General features: G+C 44.4%; 1 protein-coding gene across 9 annotated transcripts in view; it reads left to right on the forward strand.

Moving 5' to 3' along the window:
• Window positions 1-27,720, forward strand: part of ST3GAL3 (ST3 beta-galactoside alpha-2,3-sialyltransferase 3) — a 176,149-nt gene that overhangs the window by 118,067 nt on the left and 30,362 nt on the right. For all 9 annotated transcript variants that reach the window (XM_038183312.2, XM_027462413.3, XM_072041965.1 and 6 more), the window contains 3 exons: window positions 1,331-1,394; window positions 9,349-9,444; window positions 13,724-13,910. In XM_038183312.2, coding sequence (XP_038039240.1) covers window positions 1,331-1,394; window positions 9,349-9,444; window positions 13,724-13,910 — 347 coding nt within the window. The remainder of the gene's footprint in view (window positions 1-1,330; window positions 1,395-9,348; window positions 9,445-13,723; window positions 13,911-27,720) is intronic.

The raw sequence follows: 27,720 nt of genomic DNA on the forward strand, positions 1-27,720 counted from the left end.
TTTGGACTGGTTGTTCCTAGGAACCTTTGAACCAGTTGACCAAGGAATTCAGGGAAAGGATGTGACAGATATCTATAATCTCCTGAGGAAAGTGGAAGGGACTGATTGTTCACAGTCTTTTCCAGTATAAATGAAGGTAGGAGTAGCCAGATTTATAATCAGGAAAGGGAAGTGACTGAGAGTCCATATGGATCCAGGAGGACTCTGAGCTCATAGGACAGAAATCACTGCAGGTTGCCAGATCCATAGGAGCTATACCTGATGTGCAGAACCCTGATTTGAAAATAACTAAATTCTAGAGGAGTATTTGAGAGAAGCACTATTTCTGTTTGTTTTGTTCTTGTGCTCTTCTTAGGCAGCTGCTTAAGGCAGCAGTTAGAGCCAGGATTTGGGGATGGACAGACTTTTTGTCTGACCTGGTGCAGCCATTCTGGAGTTCCTGGTACATCTGTAAACCCGGGCTAGCCAGAGCATTGCTGCTGCATGGACGGGACGTGATGGAGTTTGGATCTTTATGGGGGAGAGAGGTTGGAGAAACTTGGTATGAAGGACGAATCTAGAAGGGAGCAGACTCCACAGCTTCCAGACTTTATAGATTTATTTATGTGTAATCATTGTGCTTCTGTAATTTAATACGTTTAATATGGGCATGTGTCTATGCTTGCATAACTAACACCATCTGGTTGCTGCAGTGTTCTCTGGGTATCAGTTTAGGCTTTGTGGCTCCATGGGCATTTCTTTAAGCAGCTGTGATGGTTTAATTGGATTCTGCCATGAAGAAAGCCAGACTGAGGAACTGAACTAAAAGTAACTAAGCAAAATAAAACTAAATAAAAAGTAAATACAAATACAAAAGCGAAATCTAACTAAACTAGAAGTATAAACTAAAAGTAACCCAGCAAAATAGAAAGCGTTAATTTTAATGTGTTTCTGTTCCTGCATCCAGTTCACCACTCAGCTGTGTAAAAGCTTGCATGAAGCAAGCACTGGCAGTGGTATTGGCTTTTTCATGTCTGAAGTGTTTGTGGGACTGCAATCCCAGGGAAGTGGGTGTGAAACCACTGCCTTAAACTGGAATTTTTTTCCTTGCACCCTCTCTGTGCAAGTCTCTGGTGCACTCTGTCAGAATTTGGCACCTCGTGTGTCTTTGCAGTCAGTGTGTGAAGGTCATTGTCCAAATGAAATCGGAATATGCGAGTTCAAGCAGTTACTCGTGATGAGAACCTTATTTCAGTCCCTCCAAGTAAGCGCTTCAGAAGCCTTACATCCCTTTGTTTTTCATTTCCGCTCGAAGTGAGTTCTTCCTAATGTCTTCTTCCTTTCTCCCCAGATAATCTGATCAAAGCCATCCTGTCAGCAACCAAAGATTACCGTCTAACTCCAGCTCTTGACAGGTAAGATGAGACCTTTTAGAGTAGGAGGAATTGAAGCAATTATTTTCCCTGTCCTAAATAAATGTTGCCAGAGATTGCCTGTGCCTTGGAGGTGGATCAGGAGCTGGAAAGAGTCCTCTTTCCAGTAAATCTGTAAACTCTGGAGGCCTTTAAGTCAAGCATAAGTGGAAAAAACAGCCTTTACCTTTTGACTATTTCCTAGTCTTTTGTTCCCTGTGGTATCACAGTACACTCTCTTGCCTATTTTTCAAATAAGTAAATAGCTGCTTTTCAATAAACACATTCTTTTTCAGCCTTTCTGACAAAGAAATAGGATCACAAGGACCTCTTAGCGGGAAAGAAGGGGCTGGCTTGTTTTAACAATGTCTCGTGAATTCCTCGCTCTTCAAGCAGGAATGTGTGATTGTGTTGTCCCAGCCTGTGCCAGGATGTGATAGCAATTCTCTCGGGTCCTGAGGTATTTGGACCGGTGCCTTTGGAAGAAGCTCCTGTGATTCTTCAGTCCTATTTGTAGAGCTTGGTTCTGAGACTCATTGACATGTTAATGATCAGCTTCCCAATGATACTCCTCTCGTCTTTCCTATCCTTGCTTTACTGTCGTTCCTTTCCCTTGCCCAGCAGTTCTGGTTTAGTGCCACCTCCCAGACTGGAGGTGGCTTCCTTGAGAAGTTGTCAGAGTTTTTCACTGGGACACGCTTTCTTTCACAAGTCCTCATACTACTCTTTTCCAAGCAGCGGTGCTTCCTTGAACACAGGCTAGCAACACAATTCCTGCTTTCTAAACACCTTGGTTTTATTTCCTGGCCCAGCATCCCCTCTGTCCACTTTTCCATGACGACGTTCAGAAGCTTTTCCAGCCTTTCCATAGCTGTCCACATCTCGCACGTTGATTGTAGAGCTTGCCAACTATAGTTAGAGTTGGGAGTTCATCTCTATGTTGAAAGTTTGTTCTTTTTTTTTATTTATTTATTATTTTTTTTTTGCAATCCATGTGCTAATTTAGGTTGCTTTGAAGTTTGTCTTCTCTCACAGCAATGCTGGATACACTTAGCCTTTAGAATATGGATTAATTTGGGAAATGATGTCCAGAAGGCAAAATCATTTCACAAATGACCTTTGAGATTTTACACACAATTGAGTCTCACCCATCTGGGATTTATCTCAGCCCTGGTTGGAGAGTTAAGATTTTAATCTGTTGAAAAATCTACAGATAGACACTTTCAAAAGTTTGCTCATGGGAAATAAGTGTTAATGACATGGAGGACAGGTGAAATATTCGTGCAGTGAGAGTTAATGTAGTAGCGACTCTTGCTGCTCACCTGTTTTTTGAGGGGTGGGATGTTGTTGTGCTTTTTGTTGTTATTACTGTTGTGTTTTTTTTTTTTTTTTTTAAAGTCCTTTCTCAGGAGATTGTGAGATACAGCCACACTAGCACCAGCTGCTCACTTTTTTTTTTGTTTATAATGGCTTTAGTGTAGAGATAGGAGAGACTTAACACTTAGGTTTGCGTGCTTGTAAATACATAGATTGGGGAAATACTGTTTCCTTGGGAACTTCTGTGGTAAATGCAGAGCAGTGGATGTTGAATGTACGCATTTCTTTTAGCAGCCCAGAAGCCAGGTGCAGGGAGATCAGTCTCTTCTGGGGCTGTGCAAACTGTGTACGCACACACATGCATGCTGGCACCCTGAGTACAGGGTGCTGCGATGCACTACTGCAGTCAGGCAGGCGTTGTAGGAGAAGGCATAACGTATCTTCTGAGCTGATGGAAGCAGGTGGGTTACTGCTAGCTGCGGTCATCTCTGGATGTTGTTTTCCCCATTCAGTGGGGCAAATGGGCCACTTCATGTGTCTGTATCTCTGGGCAGTAAGTGCTTTTTTCCTCAAATGAAGCGAATGCAATTTTCCTTGTCATTTCTTACCTGTTTCCTGAGTCAGCCTCTGGTGGGGATGGCAGCTAGGTGAGATAGCACTCCTTTGTGTGCTCGATTCCAGCTGCTGTGTGCACGCTTTGGGATCAAATACCTCCTGTGGCATTTCCAAGTGAGCAAGTCTTATAAAGGAAAAGAGAAAAATTGAAGCTGGTGTGGGAGAAAGGGGCAAGAAAGGCTTGGAAGTTGCGAAGTGAGAACCTGAAGCAGTAGGTAGATGGAGTTGCAGCAAAGGGGCTTGGGTATGCTTCCCAGGATGTTCTCTGTTGTGATTATTGATGAATTACAGTGCTGGCAGCAAGGGGCCTGCACTATTTTGGATTCCAAAAGAGCTGATGGAGCAGGCTGTTGAGGGAAGGCTATCTGCTTTCCGATCTTGGCTCAAGCTTCTAGCAGAGACAACAGTTCATTCATTCCAGTTCATTCCTGCCTTGGTTGAAGCAGTCAACTTCAGGGCTAACCAAAACTTAAAGCACATTGCTGAGGGCATTACCCAAATACCTCGTGAACACTGACAGGCATGGGGCATCAACTGCCTTGCCAGGAACCCTGTTCCAGTCTTTGGCCCCTTCTGCAGTAAAGACATCTTTCCCAATACCTTGTCTGAAGGGAGATTTTAAAGTGAGCCTATTTTAAAGGTTTCTCTCCTAACCTAGATCGTTTCAGTGACCTCGCTTACAGAGCTCTCCTCCCACTGAGCAGGGGCTCTGGCACAGTGCTGGAGCAGCAGCATGAGAGGCAGAGGGCTAGGGCTGGGTGGGGAGGGTGAGCACTGCTCAGTCTATTGAAGCAAGCGTTCATGTAACCACACGCTGAACGCAGCTTTCCCGGGGGAAGGGAGGGAAAGGCAGGGGAGGTGAGGTCAGAGCAGTGCGTGAGAGCATAGGAAGGAAAGAGGAGATTAGGGCTGTATGAGGGGGGGACCTACACCAAGCCTTCAGTCTTGTCCCCACCCAAGCTTCTCCATTTCTGAGCTCCTCCACAAAGCTACCCCTTGGAGATGTTACCTTTGCTTACGTCCTAGAAGCCCTGGAAGTGAACTTGTTTGTTTAATTACCCCTGTGCCAAAAGGGCATCCTGATGCACCTTTCCTGACACAATGTACCAATGTGGTGCTGAAATGAGGCAAACTCAATCCTTCCGGGTATGCGTACACCTTTCATCATCCCAAAACAGCTTTGTCAACTCACTCCAGCTAATCCCTCCATTGTGAACAGAGTCGTGTTAATAACTTGCAGCAGCTGGAGGGCATGCGAACAAATGCTACAGTTCAAGTCTGTAGCAGTGCAAGTGATGCTGTGCTTTCTTAGCTGTTCTTCGTGTCAGCTTTATCATGGCACGTTTTGTGTTGTACTGCTTCTGGGAGCGTGTTCCTGTTCCAGGGCAGGAGGCAGGTAACGTTGCAGCTCTCTTGGTGAGGGTAGTTGCAACTCAGCACTGAGCTTTTCTGAAGAAGGCTGGAGATCCAGGGGGCATCCTGTGGAATTAGTGTCCTCTTCTTCTGGTGCTGTCCCTAGCACAGGTGTTCACAGGCCTTGTCTTTGACACTTCTGGGTTATCTTGTCCTCTGGCTTTTCCAAGCCCATTCATATCAATCTTGTTTTTGCTGTTTTAGTGGTTCTTCCAGTGGCCTACCTCTCATTCTGCAAATCGAGCTTGATTTCCAGTTGCCCAACTCTTTTGCTAGCTGGCCTTCAACAGATTTTGGGTTTAAATTTCTGTGGTGACTGCCTATAAATTTCATAGGAATTACATAAATCCAAAAATCTAATTGACCATTTTGTATTGCCTCCAGATAGCAATGAAGGAAAACCGAGGGTTTACGCTTATAACTAAATATTTACTAGCACAGCATATAAGCTAACAAGTGAGGAAGGAACCTGGTAGAGCAGGAGAGGAAGTGTCTGTGTCCCCATCTCACACTGGTAGCACCAGTCTAAGGAGCAGCAGCCAGACCAAACAACGTGCTATGCCTCCCTAAGCACCAGTTGCCCTAAAGACGTATTTTTTCTAATTACTCTGTTATATCTTTCCTCAAAGCCTTCAGTACCAGACTTGCGTAATGGAAGGCTTTGTGGTTTTTTTCCCCTTACAAATCCCTAAAGGGTTTTGACAAGGGAGGAAGAGGAAGTAGCAATTGCTACAATGCATACACGTGTTTACAGTACCGTATTGTTCAAGAAGGTCTGCGTGAATTCTGGTTTTGGTGTAAATGAACTCAACCTCTAAGCATCTGTGTCAGAGGCTGCACATCTGGCTCCAGTTCCCAGCTTAGGGCTTTTGGGAAAGTCTGGCGTGGAAAGTCCGTGACCCTCCTTCATACCACCCTGGTAGCAAGCTGGAACCTGGGCCGTGTCGGACGTTTCACTACTTGAGCTGTTCTGGAAAAGACATCCAGGGTTGACGTGATATGTACACAAACCCAAAGGTGTTTGCACACCGTTTGGGGGAAACAACTGAGCTGGGGAACTGATGCTGCTCACACGGATGAAACTTGCCTGGAGCCAGCAGTGTCTTTGTGGGTTTCCTGCTCTCAGGCACTGTCAGTGCTTGCTGTGAAGGGATTCAGCTACACCAGTGCCAAGTGTCCAAGTTTCTGGTCAGGTTTGATGCCTGACACATCCCTGCCAAATGTTTCCTTTTTGCAGCGCCATCGGGGTAGCCTTACAATCTTCTGTGTCCCACAGGGTGATTGCCAAAGCTGGTGAGACTGAGCCAGCTTACTTTTCTGCCTCTCTTGAGCCAAACTGTCCCGGTTGCCCAGACTTAACATTCGTGCCCAATGTGCAGAACCTAGGCAAAGTCCAAGACTCGCCATACCTTCCTCACGTGCACCTGAGGAATGCCATCTGCACCCGACTTGTGCTTTCTGGGTGTGCAGCAGATACTTCTGGCATGGTGGTGGCAGTATGTAAAGTATTTATCAAAAATATCAGAAAAAGACAGTAGAAGATCAAAGATGAGAGCTTAGTGTCAGAAAGAAATGAAAATTTGATCTGCAGACTTGAGGAGATTGATTTTTTGGATGAAGAGAGAGTGATGGTATCCCATTTGACAGCAATGATGGAATGTTTTGTTTATTTTTATTAGAACTGTCAGGATGTTAAATAGCAATTATATCTTTTTAAATCAGTAAGCACTGGAGAGTATTTAAAGAGTTAAGGAAGGAGGGTTTTTTGTTATTACCTTTTTAACCCTTCTTGGAATTTTGGCTAGAACAGCAAATGTGCCATTCATGGGGAAATATAAGAGATGAGAGGTTGGTTTTGTAAGTTGATTAACTCTTTTTTGCAGGAAAAACACTGGGAAGTTTGATATGGGACAGAGCTAGGAAGGCAGAGTTATTTATGTTAGTTATCTTGGGTTTTATGAAAATAAAACCTTGTCATGTAGGTGGGATTTATTTTTTTAAGATAAAGTAGAAGCTTGATAAAATAGAAGCGTGATAAAGGTAACCTTTTAAAGATAGGCATTATTTATGTCTTAGTCCAGCATTTTGTTCTGATTCTATGCAACATCTTTGCAGATATAGCAGCTTCTTAGGAATGGAATGTGAGACACAGCTTCAAAAAGCTACTGTCAGGGTTGAGAATTAATCCTTTAGTGACACTTCTGGTGTCAGCCTGCTGGCAGGTATTCTCAGTGACTAAGACTGACTTGCAGGAAATGTAAAATTGCACTAAAATTGCCAAAGACTGGGGCAGTAAGGAATAGGAGGCTTGGATCAGTCTAGACCTCTGCTTCTTTAATGAGCCAACCCAAAAGTCAGACACCTCAGAGGGGACATCACAGATCACATTTACAAGGTGAGGATTATGTTCTGCCAACCTATGATTATGAAACGAGCACTGAGGTGATCTATGTAAAATATCTGTGTGAAAGGGACCCTGCTTTTGAGCAGCATTAGCTCCGCATGCTGGTGCTCCAGAGGCAGTGCTTCAGAGGTTTGGGGCGAAGTTGAAAAGGGTTCAGAGAGGTGCTGCAAATGTGACTCAAGATCTAGGAGAGCTGCCATCGCGTGAGACATGCGATGAACTCGATCCAGTTCGTATGGTCAACAGAAAGTTAAGAATGGGCTTTGATCGGTCTACAAGTACTGTGTGGGAACGGGGCCATCAAGAGAGGCCACTCGAACGGCTTTGGCTGGTGGAACTGGCTCTTCCCTCGTGCAGCAGCTCGTGCTCACCAGTCTGCCCCGGGACTGATGATCCACCTCGAGGCAGATGTTTACATGCAGTGGTTTGTCAGTGAGAGGGTCACGTGCGGATGTGGAAGGCACTGCTGACAGTAGATGGTGCTTTAATTTAGCAGAAAAGGGAAGAATGTGCTTAAGTGGTTCGAGGCTGAAACAAACACATCTGCATTCGAAATCGGTGAAAGCTCAAATCCTAACAGTAAGTGGGTAGAGCCGAGTGTCTGTAACTTGGAGCTTTTGGATGTCAGCACAGGATTTTTCGTAAAAAACTAGGAGTCAGAAATGTCATGGCTCAGAGACAGATGGGGAGAGAAATTACAGTATTTCACCCAGTGCTCTGTTGTTTAGGAGGTCAAACTTTTTTATCATAATCATCCAAAATGTGTATTTCCATCGGAAACTTCACCTGGCCAGAACCAAATAGTCTCTGTTGGTTTGCCTCCTGCAGCACCTTTCCCTTAAAGGTTTTGACAAAACCATTGCCATCATTGCCACTCAAATGCCATTTGGGACTGACTCTTTCCCTTCCTTCCTTGCCCCAATATACTGCTGAAGCAGATCTTGCCTCTTCTTTGTCACTGGCACCAGAACTGTGTATTTTTTTCTTGTGCCATTATCTATAAAAGTCTTCCCGTATTGCTTGATTTAATTAACACAAACATCCATGCTTCTTTGGCCTTTAAGGATGCAGGCGTGTGTCTGCCTTGTTGTTGGAAGGTTTCCTTCTGGAAGGGCTGGGGACTCCAGTGCAGCTCTGTCTGGGCTTGGGAAGCTGTTCTGAGTGGTTTTTTGGGTGCTGCACTGTTAATTGCACGCGCATGTCTGGCTGATGGCTCTGTCAGCAGGGTAACCCTCGGTGGTTTAGCTGATTCTTTCAAGTGTGCTCCAGCCCTGCTCTGCAGAGAAGGACCCCACATAAGCAGAGCTTTCCCCACGCTGGCTCCTCAGGCTGAGCGCAGCACAGAAGAGCCCGGGCAGCTGTGCCTGGGACTGAGCAGGCCGCCTAGCCCAGAGATCTGCTCCAAGCGGCTGATTGCCTTGGACCCTTTCCGAAGAAGGCTCTGCAGACACGTATTCCTGCAGCGAACTACCAGAGCTGGGGGCACGCTGCCAGAAGAGCCAGCTGCGTTTGGGATTAGATGGCTGGAAAGAAGTCCTCTCCCCGTCTTCGAAACAAAATCACTTCTTAACATCTGCTGTAAAGAGTTCTCGTGACTCATGGCTCCACGAGAAGCCATTCTCTTCCTTTTCTTTTCTGTTTCTCTGATAATTAAGGTTATTTTCCTTCCTAGTCCTCACCCGTTGTGTCTATGTATGTGTTTCCTCCTGGGGGCGGGGTAGGGTCCTTTTTCTGTCCATGTAGTGTTTTTCCATCTCTTGAAGTCTCATGAGAACAGCAGCAATTTTGCACTCAGCAAGGTGAGCACCCCCCAGATAACCTGACAAGGTCTGCCTGCATGCTGAAGATTGCTCGGAGAGAGGATTTCCTTACTGAGCCCTTGCCTTATTGCTATTTCAGTGCAAAATGAGTAATGAAGAGGTTTAACTTAACAGGTGGGTTTGATTCAAGCCCATCATTACAGGGTATGTGGGGGGAGAAGACTTGCTTGTCCTGACAGCCCGTCTCACCAGGCCACACATGGAGTGAGGTGTTGAAAGCAGTTTATCATAGGCGATGCCTGGGCATGATGAGGTGAGCTGGGGATCCAAGTGTTTCTCTGTCATCCCCTTGATTCTTAATATTCCCAAAGGTTTCTTGAGTTCTTGGATGGATGCAAACAGAAAGACATGTTACAAAAATCACCTCTTTCCTGTGTTTTCTCCACAGTCTCAGCTGCCGACGATGTATTATTGTGGGAAATGGTGGAGTACTTGCCAATAAGTCGTTGGGGTCAAAAATTGACGACTACGATGTTGTTGTCAGGTGAGTCTTTGGCATCACAGTTTTCTTGTCATTTATTCAGTTTCAGTTGGCATGCTCTGCAGGCAAAGGCTAAACATACACTAGTGAAGATAACCATTAGTATGGAAGCATTAACTAATGTGGAGGAAAAACATCAAGAATATATAAATGTTTAAGTTGTAAATGGTGATCCCATGAAAGGGTAAGGGCACTCCTCAAGCATTCCATGTTCCACAGCTGTTTGGGAATGTGCTCTCTCCTACGATTCAACTTGAACCTTCTTTTCTGAGCTGCTTTTTTAAAAGCTGCTTCTTTTATAATGCCCTTAGGTGGTGAATCAGTAAAACATGTTGTTAGATCTGTTCACAAGTACACCCCCTTGGTAGTCTAGGGAAGAATTATTTGTCATACATATATAGTGTTCCCCAGGACCCACATTTTACAGGTAGGAAGGGAAGAACTATGAACTGTGCAGCATAGGGTCTCAGGAAGCAGTAAACCTCCATGAGTGAGGACCCCATAATGATTAAACAGCAGTAGGTGTGCCCTAGAAGCTGTGAATATTTCAATTGTTTCACTGTGGATGATGATATTGAATAAAGGAGCAGGAGCAGAATGGCTCCGAGCGGAAAGGACCACAGTCGAAGTTAGGACTCTTTGCTTTTGCTGAGGACCTGGATCATCGCCATCTCAGAATGCTTGAAAAACGTGCTGATATGGGAAAACATAGGTCTGGTCATAACTCTTAGCAATAAATCTGTCAAGTCAGGGAGGTGTTCTGGGTGACTGGAGATTAACAAATATAATACCTGTGCTAATGGAGAGTGAGTGTGTGTAGGAGGGAGGAGGACATGCTCTGGGGAACTAAACCTATTTGTCTGACTTGGAAAAATGCGTGGTTTTGTAGCAGGTTCTGAAGTGTGAGTAACAAAATATTATGATGGTAAATAGGAGAAGTGGGATAAACCACAGTGTAGATTTGTAAAAATTGCTTTAACAGAGTCTAAGCTACTGTTTTTTTCTTCATAACATAACTGGTTTCATATCAAAGAGAGTGTAACCAATCTCACCTCTCTGAACTGTAGTCAACCATGAGATGTGATGGCAAATGGCAAATTCTTAGATAATTTGGAACAAATAAAATGATTACTAAAAGAACTTAAGGTACAGAGAAGATATTTAGCATGGTCTCTTTTCTCTCCTGTGTGCTAGTAATGGGCACACGAGAAAAGAACAGAACATACATAGAATAGCAACTACCTTCTCGACTCTGGACAAAGACCAAGAAAGAAGATCCTTTTCAGTCCTTTGGTCCTGTGAGCTGTTCCCTGCTGCCCCAGTATTGCTCTGGACACAGGGATGACTGCTCAGAACAGGATGAAACTTTCACAGCCCTTCTCCCAGTTCATCGCACTATCAGTTGCTCGCGAAGAGCTTGTACTGCTTGTCATAGTCTGGTGGCTCGCAATTATCTCAGCTGCTGTTAGTAAAATTCAGTTACAGCCTCTTTTTGGGCGCAGGCTGTTCACAAAGTAGCAAGAGAACAGTTTCAATCCATCTGTGTTAGGCCACCCACTAAAATTTACATCAGAAGGTTTACTATTTAATTTCCAAATGAAAAGTTCAACTCTTTCTCCCCACATCCATAAATCCAAGTCAGTTTGCAAGCTGAGAGGATAAGAGGGCAGCTAAGCACCTGTGCTGGCTGCAGGTTGGATAAAGGAGAGAAAAGTCAACTGCAAAGGTTAAATGAAGCCAGGTGGCTGGATGTGGGACAAGAGGAGGTGAGAGCAGACTACTTCTTAACTGCATCCACTTGCTTCCTTTTTCTTCCTGTGGAAGCTTGGGAAGTCCTTTGTGTATAGCATCGTTTTTTATGGGTTGCAAAGCTCCTTGTAAGGGTCAGATTTGGGACTTCAGATATGAGTTTTAAGGGAAAAAATGAAGCATCTTTGTAGACAAAGAAATGATCCAGCAGGATAAGGAGCTTTTTTTTATGCATCATGTCTTACTGTGTGAGGGCCATTAATTGCAGCAAGAAATTTTTTATCTTGTGATAAAGAAAGATCAGCTTTGACAGCTCTAAAACAGTGTGGAGTGAGTTTGTTGCTGGTTTTTCTTTAACTGGGTGTTACCAGATTTCAGTGCAGATGTTATTCCCGGCTGTCACACTGTTTACCTGGCAGGAGCTTCTTGCAGCAGTTATCAGTGCTCTAATGTGTAAAAATGCCTCTTTAGAATAGATTGCGGAGGGGAAGACAGGTGTGTATCAGCAACTCCTGACTGAGATAGGGAGTTCGCCTATGGAGAAAACTGTGTCCATGGGCTGTATGAGGAGGTCTGGCTTCCTAGAAGTTGTACAAGATGTAGCTGAGTTCATAGCTAGTGGCGTGCCCTACCTGAGAGGAGGCTCAAGCTGCTTAACGTGTACCTTGGTGAGTGCAGGTTGCAGCTGCCAGAACTCTCCCTGCTCGATTGCCTGCGCTGCCCCAGGGGTGCAGGCTGCTGGTGCTGGCTCATTAGCAGGACCCCAGTGCTATGACTCCATCAGCAGCTCGCATTCTGGCCCTTTGCTGGAGATTGGAGTTCGTTTTACTTGGGGGAAATGGTTTGTTTTCTTTCCTGTCTAGATACGAAGTAGGGGTCCCAGGTTTGGGGAGCTTTAGCAAGGTAAGCTGCGAAACGGCTCACCCAGCAGCTGGGAGCGGGGAGACCCCTGCCAAAGAGCTGCACGTCGAGATCTGAAAGGACCACAGACACTAACCATCCCCTCACGTTCCAGAAGACAGATGAAAATATGCCTAACAAGCTTTCTTTATGTTATGCTTAACTATTTATCTGTTGCCTTTAGGGCCGTTTGCTCTTACAGTATGAAAGGTCATCCAGCCCACACACGGTGCCTTGAAGGTTAAATTATGTTCGTAGTAAAGGTGACTGATGTGTGAACGCTCAGTCAGCCTGAGAAGAAAAGACAAGGGATCAGGCTGGCTGGGAGCACTGTTTTTGTATGAGTGAGGGGGACATAAGCCCCGAAAAAAGGCTTCATCTCCTGTTTAAATTGCGCTGGTTCTTAAGGTGCTTTCCATTTAATATTTTATTACCAGTGTTAAAGTATTTTTACTAAATGTATACAGGAATTCATTCTCCTTAATTCTGAATAGAATTTCAGATTCTAAAGAGGGATTTTCTTCTACTGAAAGGTTTCCCACCTAAAATGCTTACCCGGGCTGAAAAAGACAAATCCAGATCCTCGTTAACATTCCTACATAAGAAAATTTGCAGTCCATAAGCACTTTCCAGTGTATTGAACTACCGCAAGTCAAGAAGGCTGCAATAATTCAAGCAGGCAATGCTGTTCCATCAGGGGCTGCTGTTTGATGTCAGCAGGATTTGTATTCCAAGTTATTTGAAATTTCCTCAGCTTTGTGTTTCTGGTATTGAATAGTCTGTCCTACGTACACAGAAGTTCTGAATAATGTCACGAAAGTCATCATCGCTGTTAACACCAGAGCAGCTTGCTTTCTGAAGGGGAAAAAAAAAACTTCCTGAGGGGAGTTTTAACAAAAGCACGTCTAAACACACAGCATTCCCTCTAAATGCACTTCCACAGCAGCGTCTCCTCCGTGTCGGTGGGACTGCAGTGCTGCTGAGCCTTGCCCCAGCACACGGTCCAGCCTCTTCTGTGCTGGCACTGCAGGGCAGCTCACCTCCTTGATGGGTCAGTCTGGGGAACTAGACCAGGTGCACACTGTTCCTTTTTATTTATTCCTTTTCTTTTTTCTCCAAAAAACAGTAGCTGTCTTAGTTCCCCAAACAGTCTCACTGCAGGTAGGATGAGCAGTGCAAGCTCTGGACTGGTGTGGGAGCAAGAGACCAGTTTCAGACTGCTTAAACTGCCATGGAACTGCATCCTCTGTTCCAGTACAGTCTTGCTTCTGCAAGATATCCCAGGAGTGACTGAACACTAAAATATTAATGGTTAGTTTGTAAGTCTAAATTTGTAAGGACAATATTTTTCTTTTTTTTTTTTTCCCCAAAGCTTCCAACTCAATTTAAATCACAAGAGTGAAGTGCAGAAGTTGCTTGCATTCTATTAAATCAAGTAATTTAAATAGCTTTTAATTAAACTGTTGCCACTTGGAATAAAGCTTTGTAAATGTTTACAATGAAGAATTGCAAGGGTTATGTTTGCTGCCATAGCAGCTGTGTACGGAGAGATCGGGGCTGGCAGCGATGCTGCATCATTGTGCGTGAGTGTAAATGGGAACCCATGACAGCGCCTTCTCTGGTTGCCCTACAGGCTGAACTCCGCTCCGGTGAAGGGCTTTGAAAAAGATGTGGGTGGCAAGACGACTCTCCGGATCACATATCCTGAAGGTGCAATCCAGAAAATGGAACAGTATGAGAAGGATTCCCTGTTTGTTCTGGCAGGATTCAAATGGCAAGATTTCAAGTGGCTGAAGTACATTGTTTACAAGGAGAAAGTGGTAAGAGCACTGTTAGCTGGCATTGTGAAGGTCACCTAATTAGAAGTGGTGTACAGACGTGATACCACGGGCATATCTGCCACGTTTTGGTCTGAGGAGAGTTCCTTTGTGTGCCCTGCTGCATTTAAGTGAAGGCTTTTTTTTACATCCATGGACTTCAGTTTTAATTAAATATGTTTTACAAATACATCTGCTCCCTGTAACCTGACCTTGCATCACAGATGAGGCTTTCTATTGAAGAATACATAGCATGTGCTGTGAATAGTGAATGTAACTTTCGTTTTAAAGAGTACATGAAAGGACCGGATTTTGCATGGGTTTTTTTGACTCATAGGGTTTAAGAACAGAGGAAGGAAAAGAACAATGATAAGAGAAGGAAATGGGTGTTTGGGGGTAAAGATGCAATGACTTTGGATAGGAGGAAGAGACAGCAACAGTACAATTTGTTGAAAAGTCCACCATCCACAGACTTAATGTGACCTCCTGAATAGCACAAGTCATTATACGTTCCTCAATTATTGCTGTACTGAGATTCATAATTTGGGTTTGGCTAAAGTATCACCTGGAAGAACAGTATCAAATCTAATTTAAGATGACTGAAATGGTTAAGATACTGTTTCCCCCATGTAAGTATTTTGTCCCAGTCAGTTGTATTAGTGCTCTTCTTTATTACCATGGACCTGTTACAGGGTTGTTTTCCTTAATTCACCCACCCTAACGGGAATCAGGTTGTGATGACTGACTTCTCGTTCAGAGGATGGTTTGTCTGTACCCGTTGCCATGAAGACTAGAATAAATGACCTCTATTTAGCTATGATTCTTGTTCTATAAATCATATATTTCTGTTTTCAGATATTCTTTCATGATTTTTCAACAAGTAATGAGACAAATGGATCGGTATTTGGAGGGTGGGATGTTAGCTTATGTGTTGGGGACAAAAAGAGGAGGTTGGTAGTTTATATGCAGAATGCAAACAGTCTGGGAATATAATTGTATACAGCTGTGATACAGACAGCCTCAGGACTTCTACCTCGCTTGAGTCTCACACTGGCACCAACTTGCATTTATTTTTCTGTTACAGGGCAGTTGTCATTACCTGTTAGCCTCTGGGCATGCACAAGTGGCCTTTGGTAATGTGAATAATTGAATCAGAAGGTTTCTTTGTGGTTTCTGTCCTGCTTCTATTCCTCATTCTAGGCAAAGGAAGGGCCTGCATTTAATATCCTGATGGTATCAGTGCCCTGCTACCTGAATGCTGTTGTGGGAACTCGTAGCCTTTAGCTTGAAGTTCAAAGGACAGATTGGTTTGCTTCAAAACAAATTCAATTTCCACCTGATGTTTGCAGTCATGCAGCATTGGCTGTAATGTGGCGTCCCCTGGTCCCGTAAAGATATGGCGAGCAGTTTGTTAAAACTTGGTAGAAGTCTGGGAAGAGCGATTGCAGTCATCGTAACTGAATGCTTCAGTGCCCAGCTTGGCAGAGAGCAGGAAGAACTTGAGCTTCTCACATTGCAGGTTATTTGAATGCTCTTGTGGTTGGCTCCTTATCCTTCATTTCTTTGGAATAAACACTACTTTTTTTTAGTTCTTGTAGGTGATGTTTTCCAGATCTCTTAATTTCTGTTGCTCTTTTGAAAGCTTGCAGTTGATTCATATTTTTCTTAAAGAGCACTGTCACAAATGTACAGAGAACATGAAATAGAGAGGAGCAAACCACTGGCCTTGCAGTCTTCACGCTTCATACATCCGCTGTTGTGTCTGCCTTTGCCACGGTGGCATGGGACTGCGGGTGAGCGTCCAGCTTGTGGCTCATTCTGCCTCCAGGTCTCTCTCTGCAGAGCTCTCCCATATACCTGTCATTCTTTCCAAATTCATGCCCTCTGCATTGTAATAAACATACTTTTTTACTCCATCATCCAGGTTGATAATGAAAGCACTAAACAGAATCGGTTCATAGGAAGACCCCAATGTAATATGTCCTTCATTTCTACAATGAGCCCACTGAGAATTCCTCCTGGTTAGGGTTTTTTTTGGCCACTTTAGAACTCATATCACAGTAGTGTCATTAATAATGCTCTTTGGCATGTTTGTGAAAGTAATATGTTAGAAGCTTTACTGAATTCCAGACCATGCCTTGCTTCTTCCTATGTTTTTCATGTAGGAAAAGAAAGGAAATCTGTTTTTCCTGTATAAAATACTATTTTTCAGTAGTGATATGCTCTTGACAAATCCTCCTGGATTAGTACTTATCTTCAGTGGTTTTTTATCTTTATTTTCTATAATTAATTTTCCTATTCTGAGAATTTATACCATAAATCAAGTCTTTTCGCTTTTTTGCCTTCCTAGTGCTAGGAACTACTTTTGTCCAATTTTCAATCCTTTGACACCCTACCTGTTCCACATAAGTTCCCAAAGGGAATCATCACTGTTTTTGAGGCTGCTGAACCATTTCACTGAATATTTTAGGATGAGGTCCAGGTGACTGGAAAACATCTGTCTTGTCCTCTCTAATCCGATCTCTCCCTATCTGAGGCTGAGATCTTGTTGTCGCTGGCTGTAGCTGCGAGCAGGTGGCTAGCACAGCTGCCTTTTCGAATGGAGACTGATGCACAGAGTGCTGTCTCTTAGCTCGAAGAACTGGCCCGATGGAGAACCACCAGTGCTACGGGAATACGGCGTGGGCGTCTGTTTGTTCTGGTAGTGAGTGCTAGTATTTTTATCAGTGTGTGGTAAGCTCAAAATGACAAATGCCTGCCCAGTGCTCTCCGTGGAAAGTTTCTGGTTCTCTCTCTGCTGATTGTCTGGAGAAAAGGGGCATTTTTCCTTTCCTGGATTTATCTTGAGATGCTTAATTTGATCTAGGAGCTCTGTACACCACTGTTGCTTTTTCATTGTCTGAGATTAGGCCTGTCCCTCTGCTAGACTTCAGCCCCGCTGCAAACGAGTGGTTTCAGCCAGGACTCCGACCTCAGGACAGAGATGAGGGAAATTAAAGCATCCTGCTGAAGAACATGACTGCTGTGGGAATGGACACAGTCCTTCAAAAAATGGGTCAGATTCTGACCCCTCTGTTTCCTTTGCCCCTGAATTCTGATGGCAACTGCATGTTTCCATGGTAGAGTCGTGGGTGGGATTTGAGACTTTCTGATTTTCTTCAGACGTTGTCAGTCCTGGAGCTGCTTGGACCTGCATGACTGGAGGTTCTGGGCCAGGCACTGGGATCCTTGCTTAGTCCTCTTTCAAGTAAGTGAAATCAAAGGGAGTTTATCCGAGAGGGAGTAAATGAAAGACGAGTGGCTATTTATTACCAGGGTCAGTGGTCAGATAAGCTGATTCTCCCTGCAGCTGAGAGGGATTTGCTCTGTGTTATGTTAGTCTTTTGGCAACACTTGCACACTGAGAAAGGGATAAGTGCTTTACTCTGTAGAGAGGAGGATTTTCAGGAGATGTCTTAAGGAAAGAAACAGCGTGATGCGGAAGCAACAACAGAACAGTAAGGTAGAGGATTTGATGCCTTCCATTCAGTAAGATGAAAACCTTTCAGAGACTTGCATGATGCGCCAGTGTCCTGTCTGTATTTAGTGCACACTGTGTACAGGAAGAGGAGCACTGGAATATGGACCAAAGAAAAAGGAAAAGCTCAGCCACTTTTTATTTCTCACTAAAATGTATGGAAGCCGGGGGGGGGATGGGAAATAGAAAGAAAAAGAAACCTTGAGAAAATGTTAATATAAATAAAAAAGGACAGTCTTGGCTAAATGATTGTGCTGTGTCATCAGCAGAGCAAAGGTAACTTGCATCAGAGTTCTGGGTGAGCTGGCGCTCAGAATTGCAAGGCTGTAGCAAGTTAGGGCAGTACTGCATCACTGGAGAGTATAGACCTGTACATTACTAGGGGAAAGGTGGGTGAATCTGGGCAAGTTAAACCCTGGTAATCTGATTTCAATCCTTTGACAAGCATTAAACTCAAGGAACAAATCATTGCACGTGTTGCAGGTAAATGGGGAGAAAAGGGTGTGGGATGGAGAAAAGTGACGTGTAGCAGAGGGGGGAGGATTGCACCACTCTAACCCAGTATTTAGATGGACAAGGGGAAAGGACCTGGACTGGAGCCCCAGACTTATTGCAGAAAGGCCACGGATGTGAGTTGTTCGTGCGTCTTTGGTGGCTGGCCTGGCAGTGCTGACTTGCAGTCGTTGCTGCAAGAGGCTGCTGGCAGTGCCAGGCACCCCTGCTCGGATCAAACAGCTTTGGGTAGTGCAGCCCCAGCGGTGGTTACTTATGGACACTCACTCTCAACACTTGTGCTCCCTCCTGGGCTGTTTATTGTCCCAAGAGCCATTACCCACCCATCTCGTGATCCACCTTGCTCCTTCCCACAGCTGTACCGTCTTGCATCACCTGGGTTTTGCCAGTCACAGGAGCTCTTCCTGGACATCTAAAGTAACAGGGGAATTACGGAGTGGGTTTTTTTTCTGCTGTATATTTCCCTTCTCCATTCTCCTGGGGAAGGATTAAAATAATAGTCAAAAGCTGAAAGTTTCTTCACTGCGTTCCGGGTAGTTGCTTTTGAAACAGAAGAATTTACAAGCAGCAATTATGCAAACCAGCCATCACAAGCTGGCACCGAGGCTGATTCCAGGGTGGTTTTTTTGCCTATCATTAGTGAATCAGAAGGAACTCTCTTGTTTGCATAGGGCTCAGTTCCCTGAACATCTGGCACATGGCAGCAATGCAGCCAAGTGAGGGCAAAGGTTTCACTAGAAATTGGCAGCTCGCATGCTTCCTTCTCGTGCGGTAATGAGCCCGCGGACACTTCCAGCAGGGATCTCTGCAGCCGCTGCCAGAAGGAGTCACTTGTGCAGTAAGCGCCCGCGGCACCTCGAGGCTCTCTTTGATAGTGAAAGTCATAGGAGCGAGTGAGCACCTGCCTGCCAGCGAGGCCAGGCGCGGCTGTCTGTCTGTCCCTTGCAGGGGCATGCCTCTGACAGCTCGCACGATGCCATCTGCAAAGCAGCCGTCCTCCAGTGCTGCTGAGACTCCAGCAATGGGCAGGAGATAACCCCTCTTTCCTCATCCCAGCACGTGCCTGTCGCTCTTGCAGAGGTGGTGGCAGTGAAGATTTATTTATTGTTAACCTTTTGTTTGGAGCTACCTTTCTGCTTTAAGTCAGCGGGTTGCTTCCAGTCCTGCTGCAGTGCTACGCCACCTTCCCTCCTCGATCAGCCTGCCTGTGCTGGAGCCAAGGCCTGACCGCTGCCAGAGCTCTCGCCGTCTGCTCAGCCTTTATTTACAGATTCTCTTCTTCCATTCATGGCCGTGTCATGATTCCCTTAATGGCCTTGTCACGCTATGTGTTTGCCAGGGCAGTCGGCAAACGTCATGGCCTCGTAGTACGCTGGGGATTCCTTGGAATCCGAAATAGCCTTGCAAGGGGGCTGCTCTGCATCCCTGATCATCTGAGGAGCCAGGATGCTACCCCAAACAGCTAGAGGACAATAGAGAGGCTGTGAGTGTCTTCTTGCTGTCCAACCCAAGTAAAACCTCACCCACATGCACGTATTTCCAGTGAGTTTAGAGCCTGAGCCCAGTCCCTGAGCAGGCGGTTTCTCTGGGTCCAGCTGAGGAGGCAGAACCTGCTCTTTCTGACCCTGTCACTTGCCCGTGGTGACAAATGGAGTGGCCACTTACAGTTTCACTCCGAAGTCTGCTTCTAGACTGCAAATATTTTCTTTCTCTTGCCTCCTCCCAAACAGTTGTTTTAAAATACTTTGTTTTGCATTGCCTTAATGCATTATGGCCATGAAGTTTGGTTACAGAGTTATGCTGCCTGATCCTGTATAAGCATGGCCTTGTGTCCTCCTGCCCTCTTTGGCCTCTGGTGGAAGGGGACAGAAGCTGGGTTTGCTGCTCCATCATTAATAGGAGTAAGCTTTTGATTTGGGAAGCCATCTTAAGGATTGTCCTATTCTATGAATTTGACTTTTTCTCTAAATAGCCATTATTAATAATCCCCCAGAAGTATAACGTAGGAAGGCATGGCTGGTGAGTAAGGCAGCCAACATGCATAAAGGACATGATGAGGCTTGTGCCAGGGGAGAGGCGAGAAAGCCTCTTCATTGTCCTGTGGTCCAAGCACACAGTGCAAAAGACCACTGCCACTCAGAGGATGGGGGAATTTAGGAGCAGCTGATAGCAGATGTACCTTACTGCATCGTCAGGATGGGTCAGTGCCTGGGTTGGGGCAGCTGAACCATTACTAAATGCTGAAGCAAAGAATTAAGAGAATAAAGCTAGAAGCAGGCTCTTCTGGCTCCTACCAAGTCTGTGGCTGAGGAAAAAGTGGGAGAGTCTGCGTCATTTATTCTGTGGAAAATATTCTGTGTAAAATATATATATATTTTTTTTCATTTTACATTTTGTTCTCTTTCTTGTTAGCCTGTGCTGCTTGAGGGGCTGTGCCCCCATGGTCAGGACCCAGTGCAGTGCTAGGAATGGCCCAAGGGAACCAAGGGAGACTTGCACATTTAAAAATAAATCCCTTGCTATGCCAAAGGAGTCGAGTGGTTTCCAGAAGACGTAAGGTGAACACTGGTGCCATGTTAGAGAAGGTGAGCCAATTTTTTTCCAGTCTTGGTGAGAAGAGAGTCTGGAAAATATGTGGGTACGCTATAAAACAATCTTGCCCCTGCTGACCAGAAGAGGGAGAAGATCTTGGTTCTGTACCGTGTAGCTTTCAGGTAGCGCCGTGGTGACAACCATGCAGGAACCTCAGCAGACAAATGACCCAGTTTGCAACATGGGCCTTGGGGGAGACTTCCTGGCCAGATTCCCAGAGGAAGGTTGTTGGTATGGAAAGTGCAGGCTGGAGCTTGCCCTTCATACATACCTGCATGCAACAGCGTAATAAGATTAGGCAGGTCACTGCATAGCTGAGAGCTGTTCCCACCCAGGCATACTTAGGGTGGCTGTAGGTACACCATCAGCCATCAGCTGGTGACAGGGGCTGCTCTGATGCCATTGCAGTGTGCCTGCACGGCACTCGATATCATCTGGTGGATGCATGCTGCTCAATAAGTTGTCCACCTGGATTTGATGGTTGTCACATCCCCAAGTCTGTAGCAATGTTCACCTCAGCTTCTGAGGCAGATGAAGAAAACTGAAAAATATCCATAAGTACGTTATTGTCAGGGTGAACAAATTCCAGGTATCAGGCCTTTGAGAAGAGTCTGTATTTGCAGGACTAACGTCATAGATGACTCCAATTTTAGACAGATGTTCCTTAAAACTTCAAACTAAGATTGAGTTGGTATGCCTGCCCTTCCAGTCATTTCCACAGTATACATAGCTTTTGTCCTTTTTTCTCCCTTGCTTTGCTTGCCATTAACAAAATTCAGTCTTCCTTGCTCTATTCTTCCCACTAGAAGATAAGAAGCATTTATTCATGCTAGGCTTCAGTAGTCCTTAAAGAACCTTTATCCCATATCTGCCAAGACAGCATCATCTTCGTTTCTGGCTCAATAATCCTAGCTGTGACATGAATACTCTTCTCTAGTTCCTCTTCCTTCACATCATTCTTAAATGAAGAGACCAAAGCAGAATTACTGCCTGAAAAGGCTGAATCATAGCCCTACTAGGCATCCTTTCTGGGATTGCCTCACCATCCTGCTTTATCCTTAGACAACTTCTTCCTAAAATTGTCGTCTTCTAATTAATCTCTTCTGATGTCTGCTGCCATCCAGCTGATAGTTGCCTTTTCCGAGCATTTGACACTCCTACCTTCTGCATCCATCCGTGACTCAGACAAAGTTTAAAAAAAAAATGGAGAATTTAAAGAGTTTCTTTTTTTTCCCCATTTCCTTCTTTTGAAAAGCTAATGTGAGCAAGGGCCAAGTGAAGAGCTAATGCAGCTGTCTTGAAAAAGCATCAAGAGGGTGCTCATGTTGCACTCTCCCTCTTTGGCAGGCACTGGCTGTATTTAGACATCGACATTATGCAAATCCGAGTAGGTGCATTTCAAGGTCATAGTGCATGTAAACTCAGGTTAGACTGGTAGCTGCCGCGATCAAACACAGACTCGGAGTATCTGAAGCGATCCAAAGGATTTCATCCCAAATCTGGGGCTGGTTCTGATGAAGGGCACCCTTCCATAAACAGCAGAGCTAACAAAATCACCCGCTCGCCTGTGATTTATGTCCTCCTCCCTCTTGCACCACGACTCTCTCAGGTTTCCTCCACCTCATAAATACCCCCTGCCTTCCGTTTCATCCCTGCCTACTGCGTGCTTCCCTGCTGGCCAAGACATGCATGTTCACTGGGCCATACGTATGTGATCGGGCACCTGGCAGACGTGATGAGCAGCTAAGTGCTGAGTTCACATGGCATCACCTCCACCTGGCCTCCCGTGCAGCTGCGTGGGGTCTCTTCACCCCACCGTGCATGGCTTTACCACCAGTGCAGCCCCTGCTTGCTGAGGATCTCGCGCTGCCCACGTGTGCAGCAGATGTTCAGCCGTACCGGAGCAGAGCTTTGTGAATCCAGCACATGGAAGAAGTCAGAGAACATCGACAGCAGCGAAATGGAGACGTCGCCCAGAGGGGTATCAGCCGTTCGTGCAAGTGTTAGTGGAATAAAGATGTTCTGTGTTAACACTTGAGGAAAGAACTACAAGAATCATTTGAAGTCTGCAAAGCCTCCCTTAGCCTAAGAGATTTGGGTTCAATTTATTTAGTTTATACATGAGATTTTGGGGAGATTTACTTATAGTCTCTCTGTATCTACAAAAGAAGAAACTTTTTTTCCCCTCAAAAGACTCTTTAATTTAGTTGGAAGAAGAATATCTGAAGCGAGGCAAACAACCAAAAAAGGCAGCACGTTTGTATCAGTATAATTACTTGTGCTACATCTGCCCTACAGGCTTGATGAATTTGCTGCTATTTGAAGTCTGAAAATTGAGACTGGATGTCTTGGTAAAGTCCTGCTCGACTTGTGGGAGAGTGAAGGGCTGGTAGAAATCCCCGAAGGCGGGTGCACCGCTCCCTGCTCCACAGGACATCCAGGAGGACGTCAGCAGGATCTCCCTTGGCATTTTGAGCTGTGCAGTTACGAAACAGCAGAATGTGGTGGCTAGGAGCTGAAGCTAGATAAAATCAGCCTGGACAGATGTAATTTCCTAGAGATATGGATTTATAGTACTCAAATGACATACCTGCAGAGGCAAACATTGGCTCCTGACAACTTCTGAAATACAGATTTAATCCAGTGTCTGGGAAGACTGTTTTGCATGGGTGTACCCAGGATCGAGCTGCATACTTGTGTTGCCTTCTGGCCATCCTTTACTGTGACCTATGGGAACCCCTGTCTTCACTCTCTCTGACCCATTTGTTGACTCTGAGGAGCAGGATAGCAAGCCAGTAGTACCCTTGGCAGCTTTTTGTTGATGTTAGTTGCTTCATTCAGTTGTGTGTAGGGTTCACTGCAATTTTTTCTCTTCCCGATGCATGCTCAGCCAGCTCTGTTGCTGTGTCCTGAGGGAGAAGGCTTCGTGGAATCTGAGGTGAGCAACCTCCAGCATAACAAAATCCCCCAGAAGAGCCCTTCAGAAAGCATTGCAACACCACAGGATGCTGTGAGTTCACCCATGTGCAGCAGGAGGACTCACAGAGGGGGGAGAAGCATTGATTTGATTTTGTAAATAAAATCACATGCTTTCTATCAGTGGCTGAAAAGACGCTCCCTTTCACAAATCCAGGAATTTTGCTATCTACATTTTTTTTTCTTTAAACTGAAAAAAAAAAAAAAAAGTTTGAACAGTAAATATTTATCCAAGATGTGTGGTTGTTAATATGATCCAGTCTTCAGTCATTTTGAATGGTGTCATGATGACAGATGTTAATTCAGAAAGGAATAGATTGGACAATTTATGCCCGAAACACATGTGTTCCTTGGCGGCCTACATGGATTACTTGCATAGTTAGTGCTGTCTGAGCAATTTGTAATGTTGTCTCTGCCTCGAAGCACCGAGGGCTCCAGGACAGGGGGTTGATCTATATCTCCAGTTAGCTATAATAAACACCGAGGTAACTAAACTCCCTGCCTGCTTTTATCTTCCCAAATTTATCTCTCCCCCTGTGCTACAGCTGCGCGCGGTGCTTCTGGTTCTTCTTTAGAAGAAAGCAGTTTCTTCCAGCAGCAGAGGAAGATGTGCACAGGGTGCAAATCCCTCACCTCCTCCCCTGGAGCTCATCTCTAGATTCAGCTTCTCTCCTGCCACAGCACGCAGTTATTTAATGCAAACACTCAACAACTGGATTGAAAACAAACCACTCCACTGTAGGTACTAAGCAAGAAGGAGACTCTGGGAAAATCTTGCTTTTTTTTTTTTTTTTTTGGCAGTATTTAGATTCTTACAGTTGTGAGTTTGTGGAATATGTCAAAGGGTGTTTCCCTTCTTATTAGGACCAGGTTTGTGGAAGCATTAATATCTTTATATTCTTTTCTTTAAATAGGAAGCTTACATCTGGAGGAAAATGGCCAAGCTGATGGGTGCACGAGGCTTTTGCTAGGTCAACTCAGGAGGTTTTCTCAGCTGGTTGATTGGTTGTGTTCTGGCCATTTTCAGTGAAATTAATTTTGCCCACTACTGACAAGTATGGCAAATAGTGGGTCTGGCTCAGGCAATCAGTGCTTTGTTTGGAAAAACTCTCCAATGTAAATGTTCTGTTTAGATGACAGTTTATTTAAATTATCGTCTTTTAAGAATATTAAATAATGTTACAAAAAAACTCATCTTTTGTAAAACACCTATTATTAATGCAAGTCGTGACAATAAAGCAGGGCAGGAGCTTCCTGGCATCTTCCCAGACTCTTGTTATTTTGACCTTTCTGCTTTCCCCTTCTAAAGGATGCTGGATAATTTGTATATGTTCTATACGAACACTCAGTGAACATAGAAATTATTTGGCTTCTCGTTTCAGCAGAGATGCCAAAATAGGAGAAGACAGCTTTTTTGTGTACTCTTGCTGTAAAAACAATGTGAAAATTTCCCTGGAGACTCTCTTTAAGATAACTTCAGAAAGTGATGAGGGTTTCTAGGCCATAATTTCTACTGTGGTGATTCTTTAGCTTTTTTTGTTGTAATGTGCCAAGAGTTTAGTCTAAATATGTGTTGTTTAATGAGATGAGATCTTGTTTGTATTCAAACTCACGAACTAGTTCTGCTCCCTAAAAAGACTTTGCTGATGGCTTGTCCTCAAGCGCCCTGGGATACCCTTGTGTTTGCCACCAAAACCTGCAAAGACAGTGCTCTTTCTTTCTTTCTTTCTTTCTTTCTTTCTTTTTTTTCTTTGTTTCTAGCCTACTGTTATAAGTAGAACAGGTAGCTGTGCTTATAGTTGGGATCACCTTAGGTTTTCTTTTGTAAGCAACTAGGAAAATGACTCTATCACTTCATTATACTTTCACCTTCGAGCTGATGTTTTCCATGCCACATGTTTGGCTCAGCTGGAAAGTTCAGCTGAAGTAATTTAGCTGTCTCCCAGGTTAAGGCTAGCAAAAATGCAGGTTTTCTACCTCTTAGAAAAAAAAAAAAAAATCACAAACTCTCCCACCCCATTTTGATGATGCCCTAATTCTTCAGGGCAGTAGCTGGGAACTGGCCAGGCTGTGTCCCATGGCAGCCTGCTGAGGCCCTTGCAAATCCTGTAAAATCCACAGCACTTCGTTCCACGGGGGCTGTTAGATGCTGGCAACTCAGTTCTGAGTGAACTGAGCACGGTCCATCCTACCAGGCTTCATGAGCACTGCCTGCCTTGCTCAGGTGCCCTTTCCGTACCCTTAGGGCAGCAGAGAGAGCAGGGGGTATCCTCGGGAGCCCCCTTCCCTGCAGCCTGGGCTGGTGCATGGCAAGAGAACAAAGCAGAGTCTTGGAGATTGAGGGTGATGAGTCCTGGGATGGCAGGGAACTGCAAGCATGCAGTTTTGTCAGGATTGAATAGTTCAGGATCTGGTAAGAGGATGCATTCTCCTTCCCTAATGGCTGATCTAGAATGCAATAGCCTACTGGGGCTTGTAGTTGCACTTAGAGGACTGTGCTCTGAGTTTAATTACTCCACTTGATGGAGGTTTTTTTTCTTGAGTTGATTTTTTTTAATGTATTGAGTTACACTGTAAAACTTTTTAAAGAGCTTTATGGTTGTAAAGCAAGCCATCAGAAGCTAAGAAAAGCAAATAATTTAACGTTGTGTTTTCAACATTAATTCAGTTCTCCTGTGCAGATGTTATTCGTAATATGGATATAATAATGTTGTCCTCGCTCTTGGAGTACTGCTGTCTGTCTAGTGGAGGGGGACACTGAGACTTAGTCAGATTTCTGTCATGGAAGAAGTTCAGCCTTGGTGTGAGCATCTGCAGAAGCCGTGGAACGTGTTGTGGAGAGGAGAGAGCAGAGGAGAAAGAATGGCCTCCTCCATTCAGCCTTTGAATGACTGTTGTGATGCTGAGCAAGTTAGATCAGAAGTTCTCAAACACAGTTTAAGTCCCATGAGGCAGATGTGCAGGAAAGGTGTGTGTTCAGCAGCAGGAAAAGCTAAATGAAGTTGTACTGTTCTGAAAATGTTCTGAGAATTGAGGATAAGGTATCTGAAATTGAACATCTGAAGGCGGTGGAAACTGGGCATTCATCAGTGTGTTTTCTCCCCTGTAAAATGTTGTGATAGATGCCAAATACTGCAGAGATGCTGTAAATATCAAAGTATTGCTTGTAAAGCACTTAGATGTATGGCAATATTAGAAAACTCGTGTGGGAAAATTAGAAAGTCAGTGTTCACAACAGAAATACTGAATTTCTGAAGTTGCAGGGCTGTCCTGCCTCAGCGCTTACTAACATGTGGATTTGGCCTTTCAGCCGTGGTATTCTTTTAATAGATGTTATGTGAGTATGACATTTCATAAACTATGCAATAAAAATAATAGTGAATTAAATGGACTGGTCCCCTATGGTTATAAAATATCCCCTAAATAGTAATAATATTATAGGGCCTGTTCTTCGTTGGGAGTTTTCTGAAACTGTACTACTTTAGATATTTTTTCATTAAAGGGTTATTATTAATGGACGACAAACCACAACACAAACATAAATTATCTAAATCCATTGCTTTTACTAAAAACTTCCGTCTTTCCTAAGATATTTCAAAACAGGAATATTTCTTCAAGCTTTGGCTCAAAATCCAGCTTATGTTTTGAACAAAAGAGTCTGTATCCATCACCCTATCTGCACATAGCGCAAGCACATCTTCTGATACGCCGTATGTGAGCTATCATCTATGCTTTGACTTGTGAAACGCAGTATTTATCAGATTAATCTTTAGTTTTCTTCGCAGCCAATCTGATAAGTTCCAAGTTCCATTTTCTTCAGAGGACACTGCAGAATTTTTTTGTCTTACAACTGTGAATCATGTTTTGATCTCAGTTACACTGATTGAAATGTAGAAGTACATGAAAAGGACAGGAATTACGTTGGATTTGCAACATGCATCATCCAAAAATAAATTTGCTCTCCTGACTCTTTAGAGCTGGCCTTGGCCTCAAGCTTCCTCGTCTTGGGAATGGTCAGACAGCAGATGAGCAGTGCAGGAGGTCTGTGTCTGTAGGTGAGCTGCATCACACCCAAAGTTCAAATGAAGTGCAGCAGGGCTATTTGTATATACTTTGCTATTTATTCAGAATACATGCTTGCATGCCAACAGGGCAGAAACTTGCTACTAGCAGCCATGGGAATGCTGTAGGGTAGAAGACTGAACTGATACGTAA

Source organism: Anas platyrhynchos, chromosome 8, assembly GCF_047663525.1.
Source record: "Anas platyrhynchos isolate ZD024472 breed Pekin duck chromosome 8, IASCAAS_PekinDuck_T2T, whole genome shotgun sequence".
Taxonomy (NCBI): Eukaryota; Metazoa; Chordata; class Aves; order Anseriformes; family Anatidae; genus Anas; species Anas platyrhynchos.